We start from the raw sequence: 13378 nt of genomic DNA on the forward strand, positions 1-13378 counted from the left end.
ATTGCAGTGAGCAGAGATCGCGCCACTGCACTCCAGCATGGTAACACAGCAAGACTCCGTCTCAAAAAAAAAAACAACAACAAAACAAAACAAAACACATTTCCCCCTTACCCAAATTGATATCTAGATTCAATGTTATTCCAATCAAAACCATGACAGACTTTTGTGTAGAAACTGAAAGATTCTAAAATGTATAAAGAAATGCAAATGACTTCAAAAAATCAAAACAATTTTGAAAAAGAACAAACTGTCAAATTTCAAAATTGGGTGAGAAGAGTACTATAATCAAAAAACATTATGTATTAGCTGAATGGACAAATCAATAAAGAATAGACCACACACAGATGGTTGATTTTTGTATAAAAATGCCAAAATAATATAATGAAAAAGCACTCTCTTTAATAGTGTTTTAACATACAGTTAAAAAAAAAAAAAATGAACCTCAACCTCACACAAAAAATAACTCACAAAATGGATTACAGGTTTGTATTTTAAAGCTAAAACTATAAAAATGCTGGGTTAAAAAAATGGAGAAAATCTTAGTAAACTTGGGGTAGGCAAAAAATTGTTAGATAGGACACAAAAGTCACCAACCATAAAATAAATTGATAAAGCAGACTTAATCAAAATTTAAACCTTTAGCTCTTCAAAAGACACCAAGAAAATGAACATGCAAGCCAGAGTCAATACCTGCAATACATGTATCTGACAAAGGACCAGGATACAGAATATATATAAAGAACTTTACTTTTCGATAAAAAGGCAAACTCCCAGCCAGGCGTAGTGGCTCACGCCTATAATCCCGGCACTTTGGGAGACGAGAAGAATGGATCACTTGAGCTCAGGAGTTGAGAGACCAGCCTGAGCAACATGGTGGAGGTTGCAGTGGGCTGAGATGGCACCACTGCACTCCAGTCTGGGCAACACAGCAAGATGCTGTCTCAAAAAAAAAAAAAAAACAAAAACAAAAAAAAAGGCAAACAACCTAATTTTTTGAAATTTGCAAAAGACAAGCCAAAATCTCACCAAAAAAGAATGACTACTAAGCACAAGAAAAGATGCTCATCATTATTCATCAGAAAAATGAAAACCAAAACCATGAGATAGCTTTTCTCACCTACTACAATGGTTAAAATTTAAAAGAATAACAGGCTGGGCACAGTGGCTCACGCCTGTAATCCCAGCACTTTGGGAGGCCAAGGCGGGTGGATCACCTGAGGTCAAGAGTTCAAGACCAGCCTGGCCAACATGGTAAAACCCTGTCTCTACTAAAAATACAAAAAAAATTAGCCAGGTGTTGTGGCAGGTGCCTGTAATCCCAGCTACTTGGGAGGCTGAGGCAGGAGAATTGCCTGAACCTGGGAGGCGGAGGTTACAGTGAGCCGAGATTGCACCACTGCACTCCAGCCTGGGTGACAGAGTATGAGACTCCGTCTAAAAAAAAAAAAAAAAAAAAAATTTTTTTTTTAAGACTGACAATACCCAAATTGGGGAGAGTGAACAAACTCGGGAGGGAACTGCTGGAGGGACTATAAAGTAATACAAGCAGTGTAAACATACATTTATCATAAAAAGAAACTCCAATTCTAAGTTATTTACTCAGGGAAATGACAAATACCTTTAAGTTTTATTCATAATAGCCCCAAATTTAAAAAATACTGATTTCTACCAACAGGTGAATAAACCATGTATAGGACTGACAGGTAACACAGATCATTCTTAAATATTAATCCTTTGGAATTAAAGCTTGCACTCATGAGATGATTTATACTTTTTGCCAAGAAATCAGTCCCAGAATAGTTACATATCTTGTATACTGCCAGTTAGTAAAGAAATCTTGGAAAAGGGATTTAGTCTTATATTTTACCCTCTCTAGACAAATAATGTGATACCTTTCAAAAGTTACGTTCTCAGTATTTGTTAAAAATAGCTCTTCAGTATTGTCTTTTAGGTATGGAGGGAAAAACTGCTCTCAAACTCTCAGTTCGCTACTCGTTAGCCAAACAGTATGCTAACACTAAATAGTACACAATGTCATAACATTTCTCTAAGATCAGTTTGTTTTCTTAGTGTACATAAAAGAAAATCCATTTTCTCAAGTTTTGCCTCTTTCCTAGATATAACTGCATACTAACAAAATGACAGTTAAGACTGAAGGAGTCATCCAATTTTAGCTTGTGGTCATTCACCCTCATTCCTTCCAACATGTAGCCTGAGAAAAAAAGACAGTTAAACCAAAGTTTTAAAACAAATGTTCTCAATGGGAGCTTGGTGGCCAGTGTAATTGTATCTAAGCATTTATAAATTATACTTTTCTGTTGTTATTTGCTTCATTTTATTTCTCCTTTAAAACAGTTCAAACATTATGTTTACTTTTGTAAGAAAAATGTGTTAGGAAGGATTTTTTTCCCCATGAAATTCATTTAGGATGACAAAGAGAGCATGAAAAAGTATTTTATAGAAAGGGAAACTAGATCTGAAACAGTTTTAGAATACTGCTTGTGTTAAAGAAACAATTCTAGAGTATAACTGTATTATACTCTAGAATTCTGTAAGTATGCCAGACTAGGTAGAATCGGACTTAAAGGAGGGAGGAGCCTAAAAATCTAAGTTTTTTTTAGGTGATTCTAGCGGTGTTAAAGTTTGAAAATCTCCAGTTTTTGAAATCTAAAAAGTGTATGAACTGTAACATATTTGGCCTCAACACACCTATTGTTTGGCCTATAGCATGGGCCCATAAATTAATTGTCTGTGTGTATATATATTTATGTGTATAAATATTCACATTTTTAATTACTTGACAATACCTAATACTAGAAAAATTTTGTTAAAAATCCAGATTCAGAATTTGCATTAAATAAATAAAAGATCCTTCAATACTTGCCCTGCACTCACATGACAAAGTGCTATAGCTAAGAGTCTGCCCCCCTGCTTGTACTCCCTATCATTTCCTATCATTTTACCCCAAGGCTCACACAGTTCTCCATCCCAACTACCTACTTAACCCTTCTGTAATAGATATTACTTGACTTGTGATGCCCATACTCACAAATTCATTAGGAAAATGAAGAAATGGTTAGATCAAATGAACCCATTATTTAGTTAAGAAATGTCTAAACTTTTGCTTCAGCTAGTATTAAAATAAGTATGCAAGGAGAGATAAAGGGAGAAAATACCCAAGTCACTAAGACTCAGGACAGCATTTTTAATTTATTAAAGATAATTTTAATCCTTTTTAGAGGTTATTTTAAAGTATAATTTGTTAAAACCTTTTTCTTAGTATAAAAACAAAAAATCTCCCAATTTAAATGCTTTCTTTGAACTCTTGCTTACAATAGAGCATAAAGATAAAAAATATTCAGATTGTAATTACGTAGAACATTTTGAGAAGTATGGAATCCCAAACTTGTCTCAGAATTGAGGATGATAACTTTATGATCCATGTTCTCATTAATTCAAGTCCGTATGTCATGGCCAGGCAAACAATATATCTTAATTCTATAATAATGCACAATTCAGATCTTAATTGGCTACTAGCCTGTTTAACCATTTAAAATATAAATGGAAGAGGCCGGGCGGGGTGGCTCATGCTTGTAATCCCAGCATTTAGCGAGGCCAAGGCAGGTGGATCACCTGAGGTCAGGAGTACAAGACCAGCCTGGCCAAAATGGCAAAACTCCATCGCTACTAAAAAAAAAACACACACAAATTAGCCGGGTGTGGCGCCCGGCTGAGGCACAAGAATTGCTTGAACCCGGGAGGCGGAGGTTGCAGTGAGATGAGATCGTGCTACTGCATTCCAGCCTGAAGGACAAAGCGAGGTAGGAAGGTAGGAAGGTAGGCAGGGAGGAAGGAAAAACCAACCTTAAAATGCGTCTAAGAAATAAGAACAGGCGGGGTACGGTGGCTCACACTTGTAATCCCAGCACTTTGGGAAGCCAAGGTGGGCGGATCACCTCAAGTCGGGAGTTCGAGACCAGCCTGACCAACATGGAGTAACTCCATCTCTACCAAAAAAAAAAAAAAAAAAAAATACGAAATTAGCCGGGCGTGGTGGCGCATGCCTGTAATCCCAGCTACTCGGGAGGCTGAGGCAGGGCAATCGCTTGAACCCGGGAGGCAGAGGTTGCGGTGAGCCAAGATCGCACCATTGCACTTGAGCCTGGGCAACAAGAGCGACACTCCCTCTCAAAATAAAGAAACAAGAACTAAGGTTTAAGCTTTCACCTGTTCGAACTTTCCAGTAGTGGGCCTCTTCAGAGCAAACTAGTGTGAAGGATCTGAGAGTTTGTTCAACTTGCAAGCTAACAACCTTACCAGTTTCACGGATGGTGATAGAAGACACTCAAGGGTCAGAGACACAGGGCAGTTTGTTTTTTACTCACAGGAACAGCATAAGCCAAAGCATCAAGATTTTTGCACTAGTTCTCGGAACTCCAGGTTCCCACTGGTCAACGTGAAGAGAGCCAGCTGACATCTACACAGGCAGTTCCTTCTCTACAGGAGAGGAACCCTAAGCTTAGGGAACCCTAATCTTTTAAGATGGGCAGTAAGCATGCCTACCCTTTCGCTCCAGAGGGAGACATTATTCTTATTATACTGGATAATACGTATCCCTGCCTCTTGCTCTGGTGGAAGACACTATCGAAGGCTGCTCTTTAGATAATATCCGTGAAAAACAGAAACAAAGGGCAGTCAGTATCTTCCTGGCAAGGGTGCTGGCAAGAGTGAAGAAACGGACACGCATGGAAAACTGTCTCCTACAAGTGGATACTGGGCCTAACATGCAGTTAAATAAATGAGTCTCGGACCACAATCTAAAGTATCCATTTCACACTTCCCTTAACGTAGCGTAAAATTAGCATTTTATTTCAAACTAAATCAACTATTCCCTCTAAAAAGTATTAAAAATGCTCTTCCAGTTACACTGTATTTTTTTAAAAAGAGGTGCTCAAATATTTGCAATAAAATTTAAAAACTGCCAAGTGTTCTACCCAAAACCGTAAACTTACTTTAAATGTTTCAAACCTGTTAAAGTTAGCAATGGGAGCACCTGTCAAAAGTCTAATTCTACAGTAATAAACACCACAAAGAGAAGAGTAACTTCTAGCTTTATCTATAAAATACCAGGAAACCCTGCACCCCAAATCACTTTGCATTATTTCTCTTCACCGTCTCAAAATAAAACCCTTGAAAGAGACACACAACAAAACAACGTCTCTTGGTTCCTTTGTCCCTAGCAGAGGAGAGGGAAAAGAATTGGGAAACTCATTAAGGTAAAGAGCCCCAAACATGCAAAATAAGAAATAAATGACATCCGATCTGCAATCAGTCATGAAAGAAAGTCACCATCACTTCATCTTCATCCCTCCCTTCTCCCCTCCAGCTCAAATAACGTGGGTATAGACGAGATGATCAGGATCATATGGACCTGGACAAAGCTTTGTGGAGGCAGCGGGCGGGTAGCAGTTAACTGGATGCAGGCGGCAAAGAACCCGAGATTCCGGCTGCAGGAGACTCCGCAGAGGTCTGCAAAAGTGCGGCTGGCAGGGGCCGCCCGGCTGTAGAGAACGCGGAGCGGCGGCGGCGGCGGCGCGGTCAAGTCCACAGCGCCCGGGGAAGTTGCTGGCCGAGCGCAGCACGCCGCAGAGCGCGGGCCCTCCATGTCACCGTCGCCAGCACAGACCCTCCTGCTCGCCCCTCCCCCGCCGCGCACCCCGGGCGGCGGCGACATGACAGCGGGTCGCGCTGCACAAGGGCGCCCGCCCCCTCCCGGCCCTCTCCCCGGGCTCCCCCGCGGCCGCAGCCGGTTCTCACCTTGGGTGGCGAACGGCGACGAGCCGCTGACCGGCGAGCCGGGGGCAGGGACGGGCGGCGGGGTCTCGGCTGAGCCCAGCATGGGCGCGGGCAGCATGAGGTAGCGCTGGGGCGCGGGTAGGCAGCGCTGGCAGAAAGAGTGCAGGCAGGGCAGCAGCTTGGGCGCCCGGCTCTGGATGTTCTGGTGGCACACGGCGCAAGTGTCCAACAGGTTGAGCCGGGCCGCCTCGCCGCCGCGCTCCGAGTCCGGGCCCTGCCGACTCTCGGCCTCGTTCTCCCCGCTCGGCGCCGCCGAGGGCCCCCCGGAGGCCGCCGCCGAGGCCGCTGCCGCCGCCGCCGCCGCCTTCTCCACAGCCACCTCCATTGTCCTGCCCCCGCCGCCGCCGGGGAAGCGAGAGCGCGGTCTTCGCCCGCCGCCCCCGACGACCTCCTCCTCCTCCTGCGGCTGCTCCTCAAAGGCCGCTCGGTGGACTCGCGGCAGCGCCAGGGAGGGAGGGAAAGCAAGCCGGGCGGGGGAAGCCTCCTCAGGCCCAGGGGATCCGCCTCCCGAGTGGCGCCGCCGGAAGAAGGGGATCTGTCAGCGGAGACCGTTCCTCACACCGGGGAGGCTGCACCCCGTCCGCTACGCCAACCGCCGCTGCGCTCGTCGAATACGCCCAGCCCGCCCTTACCTCCCCGCCTTTCTCTTCATCGCTCCCCAAGCCCACCTCAGGCCCCGCCCCCGCCCTCCCTCTCCCAGCAACTGAGGCTTCGGCGAGGAGCCCGCCGCCCAATAGCAGCCGCGCCTGGCGAGGGGGCGGGACCTGTCGGAGCCCGCGAGGCTCTGTCGGCCGCGGCGGGAGGTTGGGAAGTGGGTGGTGCTTGTCCAGCCCCGCCCCCTCTGGGCTCCTGGAGCCGCGGTCTCTGATTGGGCCTTTGTGTGTGTTTTCTCCTCTGAAAAGATTGAGGGTTCATTTGTTATCGACCATCCGCCTGATTCGGTCCGCGGTGTTAGCTCCTCCTAGGGGGCGGGACCTCACTTGTCTACTCTATGCCGTTAATTAAGTAACTGCTTGGAAAACTCGTTTCATTACTGGAGACCTGGTCTTGTAGGAGGGGTAAATATGGTAGGAGGGTCACAGGAGGAAGGAGTGGAGGTACTAGAAGAGCAAACAAGGAAATAATTTTCTAAAAATACTGTGTGAAAGAGGTACTCTGGAGGCAGCATGGATATTGCAACCTAATTTTACTCATCTTTAGAATGAATGACTGAGTATGAAGAATAAGGGAGGGAAGTTCTTGTGCAAGTTGGAAATTTTTAAAGGGTTCCCCAATGAAAAAGGTGAAGTTAATTTTCAAAGTCAGTGATGTGCTTTTTAAAGTGACTAAAGGTTCGTTTTCCCAGGAATTAATACAGATTGGCTAATGTTTTTATTGCATAAATATAGCATCATTAAGTAAAAATAAGCCTCAATACTGATCCCCAAATAATTCATAACTTCAAGATTCTTTTTTATTTCTTCCCTCCCTCTTATTTTATTCCCTCCCTCCCTCACCTCTCTATGCTGATATCAGAAGTTAAGCACATTTTTCACTCAAAAAATGGCGCAGCTTTTAAGGAACTTGAAGAATAGAAACGGAGTGGAGGAAACAAGCTTTTGTAAACACGTGACTTTAAGAAGTGTATATAAGTTTTTTTTTTTTTTTTTTTCAATACGAATGAAGCGGTACTGGACTTTAGAGAAAGATGGAGTGGGTCATGAAAGACTTTGCTAAAATCACAATTTTCCTGGAGGACTACATAGGATGACAATGGGGGAGGGCTAGGCGACGTAGCCGTCCTTCGAGACCTTGCTGTTAAACACAATCTCCGCAGGCCTCAAGTGAGAAATTCTTTTACTTAATCACATGAAATTCAACGGCTCTTCCCGCCACCCCTCCTACCCCCATTGGTTCCTGTTTAAGCTTGGGGGTTTTTTGTTTTGTTTTGTTTTTTGCATGGAAGTAGCTCTTAAACCTTAGTTTGCATGAGAATCACTTGAGAAGCTTAATGAAAAGCAGGTGCTTGGGCCACCTCCGTATTCAGTTATTCAATTTTGACAGCATCTCAAGTGATTCTGACCTGGGTGAGTCCAGAAACAGAAGTCTGTCCCACTTGTCTTCACCCACTTACCAATCCCTCCATGATTTCGTCCGTATATACCTCTCAAGCTGAAGTCGCCGCGACTCTCAGCTTCATGCTGCCGCAATTCTAAGGCCACCCTGCTTTGTACACGCTGTTCCCTTTGTTTTAGTTCCTTCAAAATTCAGACTTATCTGTTATCCCCTAAAGCCACCCCAAAGTTGAACACTCCTTCCCCAGAATTCAAACCGTGTTGTATATTTTTGAAGCTGCACCTTGAAAACATTCACACACTAGGAATGGAAATTTTGTGTTCAAATATCAGCTCCCTTAATTTGCTAAAAATTCATTACATAGGTGGTGTACAGGATTCAAGCCTACTAAAGACAAGTCCTTCTTATTCCCCAGATGACGGTGGTAGAGAAGGAAAACTGAGAGGTAAAATTGAGCAGACTGGTTTTGAAAGAATCCCATGTAATTTGATCAAACCCACTAGCTTAAAGTTTTTCAAATCAGCGTGGTTTACAGAAAATTATCTTCCATCGTTTTAGCCTTCCTAATTTCACATGAGTAAAACAATCTTACTTTGTACTTTGTTCACATATATGGGACTTCAAGTCCAGAAAATGAATTTATTGTTTGTTTTTCTTAATCATATGATTTCTTTATTTAGATATTGTTGCCCTACAAAGTGTGTTCAAATATATTTCACAAAGATCCACGCTACCAATAGATTACTCTTCCTTAATTACAGCTCTCATCCTATGTCCCTCCCTTGTCCTATAATTTTCTGTGGCTCTCTACTGCATCTAAAGCTCTCCACAATTTTATTCCCATCTGATCTTCCTGTCTGATGTTACTGCTTTCCCATATCCATCCTATGGGTCCGCCTAATTGGATGATGTGCCGTTTCTTAACTGCACCACTACCACCACCTACAAGAGAGGAGATCAAAGCCATCTGAACTGGAAGAGAAGGGCATCAGCAAGGGGAATAAGAGCATTAGATGCTGGCCAGGGACGGTGGCTCATGCCTGTAATCCCAGCACTTTGGGAGGCCAAGGCAGGCGGATCACCTGAGGTCGGGAGTTCAAGAACAGCTTGACCAACATGGAGAAACCCCGTCTCTACTAAAAACGCTAAATTAGCCGGGCATAGTGTTGCATGCCTGTAATCCCAGCTACTTGGGAGGCTGAGGCAGGAGAATTGCTTGAACCTGGGAGTCAGAGGTTGCAGTGAGCCAAAATCGTACCATTGCACTCCAGCCTGGGCAGCAAGAGCTAAACTCCATCTCAAAAAAAAAAAAAAGCATTAGATGCTAGTGAGATTTCTCATCCCACCCCTCAAAAGGTGCTAGTGAGTGGAAATTCTAGAACTTCCAGGACACTTAAGAAAATCATTTTTCAGCCGGGCCCAGTGACTCAACGCCTGTAATTCTAACACTTTGGGAGGCCAAGGCAGGGGGATCATGAGGTCAGGAGATCAAGACCATACTGGCTAACATGGTGAAACCCCATCTCTACTAAAAATACAAAAAATAGCTGGGTGTGGTGGCGGGCACCTGTAGTCCCAGCTACTTGGGAGACTGAGGCAGGAGAATAGCGTGAACCTGGGAGGCAGAGCTTGCGGTGAGACTGCACTCCAGCCTGGGCGACAGAGCGAGATTCTGTCTCAAAAAAAAAAAAAAAAGAAAAAGAAAATCATTTTTCAGGACTGAGTGCGGTGGCTCATGCCTGTAATCCCAGCACTTTGGGATGCCGAGGTGGGCAGATCACCTGAGGTCAGGAGTTTGAGACCAGCCTGACCAACATGGAGAAACCCCATCTCTACTAAAAATGCAAAATAAGCCAGGCTTGGTGGCTCATGCCTGCAATCCCAGCTACTCAGGAGACTGAGGCAAGAGAATCATATGAACCCAGGAGGCAGAGGTTGTGGTGAGCTGAGATCACGCCATTGCACTCTGGCCTGGGCAACAAGAGTGAAACTCCATCTCAAAAAAAAAAAAAAAAAAGAAAAAGAAAAAAGAAAATCATTTTTCAGTAGAACTCTGATTGTGAGGCGTGTTTAGGCATACAGGATCTGAAGTAACTCCTTCACCCGATTTCTTACAGCTTTAGAGGAAGAAGAAAAAGATTCTCAGGCTTTCAGAAGTAGAGAGGCCCGGATGACTTGAGTCAGGATAAGGAGAATGCAATGAGTAGGCACCAAAGGCCATCTCAGACTATCTCAGTGGGGTCCATGGGGGGCCCACAGTCAAAATCCAATGGAACTCAAGCACAGGTGTGCACTGCTGTAGTCCTCGCTTCTCAGGAAGCTGAGGTGAAAGGATCACTTGAAACCAGGAGTCTCAGGCCACAGTGCACTATAACCATGCCTGTGAATAGTCACTGCACTCCAGCCTGGGCAACAGCGAGATTCAGTCTCTAAAGAAACAAAACAAAACCTATATTTTTAGTCGGCTAGGGTGACCTGTGCCTGCAATACCCCCTACTCAGGAGTCTGAGGAGGGATGATCACTTGATCCCAGGAGTTTGAGGTCTGCCTTGGCCACAAAGCAAGACCCAGTTTCACAACAAAAAGAAATATTTGCAGATGTTTTATTGTGGGAGGGGGGGAAATGGAGGCAAGGCACACTCTACATATGCCACGGTAAACCAAGAATGCCTCCCAAAATCTAATGTCTTTCCCCACATATGCCATGGCCCTCTTAAACTCTTGGACCTTCAAATCAGTGATAGATAAAAGGGAGAATGAATATGGTATTGATTGAGTTTAAAATTTAAATGACTAAAAACAAAATAAACAAAAGCAAATTAACTCAAATATGACTACATCAAGTTTTCTGCCATCAGGAAGATGAAAAACTTAGATAATTTTTTTTAAATGTTGTAGTCAACATAACACACTTCTTGGGTGTGCAATAAAGGGTTAACTTAGCAAGCTTAGGTTACTCAAATTGTGCACATTCCAAAGAAAGGATTGACCCTTGACTAGCTCCTGGGAGGTTACCTCTGCCCCTTTGGAATATCCTGCCTGATAAGAGGAGAGCTTGAGAGTTTGGGCCATACTGTATCAATTTAACCAGAGAGTTTATGCTCGGGATGGACCTATGGCTCACACCTGTTTTATATACCTGAGGCCCTTGGCCACTATATGTCAGTTTGATCCCTGGGAAGCTGGAAAGTGAGTAGCCAAGACCAGTCACATAGGTGCTGCATGCCTACAGGACCTCCAATACAAAACCTGGAATCCAAGGCTTGGGTGCATCTCCCTGGTTGGCAAGACTTCATATGTCTTGTTATATATTATTGCTGGGAGAATGAAACACTATCTGTGGGACTGTGCTGGAGGGAGCAACTGGAAGCTTGTTCCTGGCTTCTCCTGGACTTGGTCTATGCACCTTTTCCCTTTGCTAATTCTAACCTGTATCCTTTTTTTTTTTTTTTTTTTTGAGACGGAGTCTTGCTCTGTTGCCCAGGCTTTAGTGCAGTGGCACGATCTTGGCTCGCTGCAACCTCCACCTCCCGAGTTTAAGCAATACTCTGCCTTAGCCTCTAAAATAGCTGGGACTACAGGCGTGCACTACTACACCCAGCTAATTTTTATATTTTTAATGGAGATGGGGTTTCTGCCATGTTGGCCAGGCTGGTCCTGGACTCCTGGCCTCAAGTGATTCACCTGCCTTGGCCTCCCAAAGTGCTGGGATTATAGGCATGAGCCACCATGCCTGGCTTCAGGTACAGTTTATTACAGCAAAAGGATACAGATTAGGCTGGGCGCAGTGGTTCACGTCTGTAATCCCAGCACTTTGGGAGACTGAAGAGGGTGAATTACCTGAAGTCAGGAGTTCAAGACCAGCTTGGCCAATATGGCAGAAACCTCATTTCTACTAAAAATACAAAAATTAGCCAGGTGTGGTGGCAGGTGCCTGTAATTGCAGCTACTCAGGAGGCTGAGGCAGGAGTATCCCTTGAACCAAGGAGGTGGGGGTTGCAGTAAGCTGAGACCTCGCCATTGCATTCCAGCCTGGGCAACGAGCAAAACTCCATCTCAAAAAAAAAAAAAAAAACACAAAACAACAACAGCAACAACAACAAAAACTGTACCTGAGAGTATAGCAACTTTTTTTGAATCTTTTGAGTCCTTTTAGCAAATTGTGGAAACTAAGGATGATCCTGGGGCCTCCTACATAAAGGACATGTAGTTTCTTCTACTAGATTGTAATTCATTTAGACTAAAAACCATTTATGCTCCTCTATATTTCTTTAATATATCAGAAATATCATGGAAACCAAACATCTATAACTTTCTTCCTCATGCTTTGGTCTTCTCACCCTCTGTGGTATTCTCAGTATTTGCCCCAATTATATCTTCTTTCCTCAAGTATGTAGCTCTTTTGAACCTTCTACTAAGACGGAAGAGTTGGGTGTGGTGGCTCACACCTGTAATCCCAGCACTTTGGGAGGTTGAGGCAGGCAGATCACTTGAGGTCAGGAATTCAAGACCAGCCTGGCCAACATGGTAAAACCTGATCTCTACTAAAAATACAAAAATTAGTTGGGCGTGGTGGTGGGCGCCTGTAATCCCAGCTATTCGGGAGGCTGAGGCACAAGAATCGCTTGAACCTGGGAGGCGGAGGTTGCAGTGAGCTGAGATTGTGCCATTGCACTCCAGTTTGGGCAACAGAGCGAGACTCTGTCTCAAAAAAAAAAAAAAGAGATGGAAGGCTCAGGACAGATAATTACGGGAGATACTTCTTTCCTTCACTGCCTCCCCTCCCCAGTCTTCCACCTCCCCAGGTAAATAATGTCTTCTGAGCATTTAGTGTGGAGGAAAGTAAGTCACAAAGAGCCAGCGAGTGGCAGTGGGGCGTGGGGGTGGGAGTGGAGGTAGGGCAAGAGAAGGGCATAGCTATTCCTCCATCTGAAGAACAGAAGTAATGGAGTGGGCTGTAACTGAATATTGACTAATGGGATTCTGGTCAACTTACCAACTCTATGGATGGGCGGTCACCAGAAGGGCTAGGGCTAGACCCAAGCAGAACTGTTCTGGGAATATTGGAGCAGAGTGAATCCCTACATGTTAATGTTCTGCCTTTTCTGTGGCAGCACTTTTTACTGGGTTTTATTATGAGGGTAGGGCTTGCAGAGAGGAAAAAGAGGAAAAACGCAATGGAAAACTCAATAAAGAGTAAGCCAATAAGAGGATCAAGAGAAGGAAAAGAGGGTGAGTGTGAGGAAGACAATGAGAACAAATGAAAGAAAACAAATAGAGTAAAATAATGGTTGCAGATAACAAGAAGAAAAGAAAAAGAAAAACAGAGCAACTAGGAGCTAGATGGAAAATAAGGATATGCATCACACTCTATGAGGGGCAAATAGGGAAGAGAGCCGGGAAGTGAGATGGATGAGTGGACCAAAGTGGGAAATTGAAAGGACTCAATGAAAATGATGATATGGTT

At 44.2% G+C, this 13378-nt stretch overlaps 1 protein-coding gene across 2 annotated transcripts in view; it reads right to left on the bottom strand.

The window, feature by feature from the left end:
* Positions 1-6509, bottom strand: part of LOC105471312 (tripartite motif containing 24) — a 124196-nt gene extending 117687 nt beyond the window's left edge. For both annotated transcript variants that reach the window (XM_011723738.3, XM_011723737.3), the window contains exon 1: positions 5818-6509. In XM_011723738.3, coding sequence (XP_011722040.1) covers positions 5818-6181 — 364 coding nt within the window. In that variant the 5' untranslated portion in view covers positions 6182-6509. The remainder of the gene's footprint in view (positions 1-5817) is intronic.
* Positions 6510-13378: the final 6869 nt, after the last annotated feature.

This window comes from Macaca nemestrina, chromosome 4, assembly GCF_043159975.1.
Source record: "Macaca nemestrina isolate mMacNem1 chromosome 4, mMacNem.hap1, whole genome shotgun sequence".
NCBI lineage: Eukaryota > Metazoa > Chordata > Mammalia > Primates > Cercopithecidae > Macaca > Macaca nemestrina.